Source organism: Hylobates moloch, unplaced genomic scaffold (assembly GCF_009828535.3).
Source record: "Hylobates moloch isolate HMO894 unplaced genomic scaffold, HMol_V3 SCAFFOLD_1, whole genome shotgun sequence".
NCBI lineage: Eukaryota > Metazoa > Chordata > Mammalia > Primates > Hylobatidae > Hylobates > Hylobates moloch.
The window spans coordinates 223,114,435-223,115,655 of NW_026652276.1; the positions used below are offsets into that span (position 1 = coordinate 223,114,435).

The 1,221-nt window shown below is 29.9% G+C and overlaps 1 protein-coding gene across 1 annotated transcript in view; it reads right to left on the minus strand.

Annotated features, from left to right (window-relative positions):
• Positions 1 to 203: 203 nt before the first annotated feature.
• The window catches only part of LOC131384031 (maltase-glucoamylase-like), a 9,713-nt gene continuing 8,695 nt past the window's right edge, over positions 204 to 1,221 (minus strand). The window contains exon 10 of the mRNA XM_058442721.1: positions 204 to 289. Coding sequence (XP_058298704.1) covers positions 204 to 289 — 86 coding nt within the window. The remainder of the gene's footprint in view (positions 290 to 1,221) is intronic.

Here is a 1,221-nt window from a genome sequence, read left to right on the forward strand (position 1 = left end):
ATGGAGCAGTCAGAACACACACATTTATCAATTAAGTTCATCATCTTATATGGGCGCAGTTCATGGCACTCCAAAACAACTATAATAATGATGTCAAAGATCACTGATCACAGATCACCATAACATACATAGTAATAACATAAAAGTTTGAAATAGTGTGAGAATTGACAAAATGTGACACGGAGACACAAAGTGAGAAGACGCTATTGGAAAACGGCGCCAACAGAGTTGCTTGACGCAGACTTGCCACAAACCTTCGATGTGAAAACAGTGCTATCTGTGGAGCACGCTAAAGAGAAGTGCAATAAAATGAGGTATGCCTGATACAAAACAGATGAAGATAAAATGATGGAAAATAAATATTCTAGCCAAATATTAACCGGAAGTAACCTAAGTGTCATAGCAAACAAAATAGATATTAAAGCAAAAAACGAAAAAACATTGTCAAGGATGGAAGGTTCACTATGCTTTCTTGTCTTGGCACCCCTGACATTACACTCATTTAGTTTTCTACTGATTTATTCTTTCCTGTTTCTCAGTGCTTTTTATGAATACTCTTTGTTTCTGTGACTTCTAAATGTTAGAGTGTTTTAGTCCTTAGAACTTGACTCCCTTTTCTTAACCATCTTTAGTCTCTCTCTCACTAGTTTCATCCAGATCTAAGACTTTATACGAAGTTGTCAGACCTTTTTCCATAAGCATTATTTCATTTTACACGTCAACCAACAATATATGAGAATTCAAGTTATGGTTGTTCACATCCTTGCCAACATTTGGTGGTGCTGTTCTTTTCAAAATTAGCTATTTTGGTGGAAGTATAGTAGTATTTCATTGTGACTTTATATTACATTTTCCTCATGACTAGTGATGATGAAGACTTTTGTGTACTTATTAACTTTCTTGTAAAGTCTCTGTTCAAGTTTTTTGCCTGCTTAAAAAATTGAATCATTTGTCTTTTTATCATCAAGTTGTAGAAGTTCTTTATTTCCTGGGTACCAGTCGTATGTTAGAAAATGATTTTATAACTCTCTCTCTCTCTCTCTATATATAATTATACATATATTATATATATATTTAATATAATATATAATATATAATATATAATCATTATATATTATATATTTATATATAATATATGTATAATATATAATATATAAATATATAATATATAATATATATTACATATAATACATATATTATAATATATATTATATATAATAT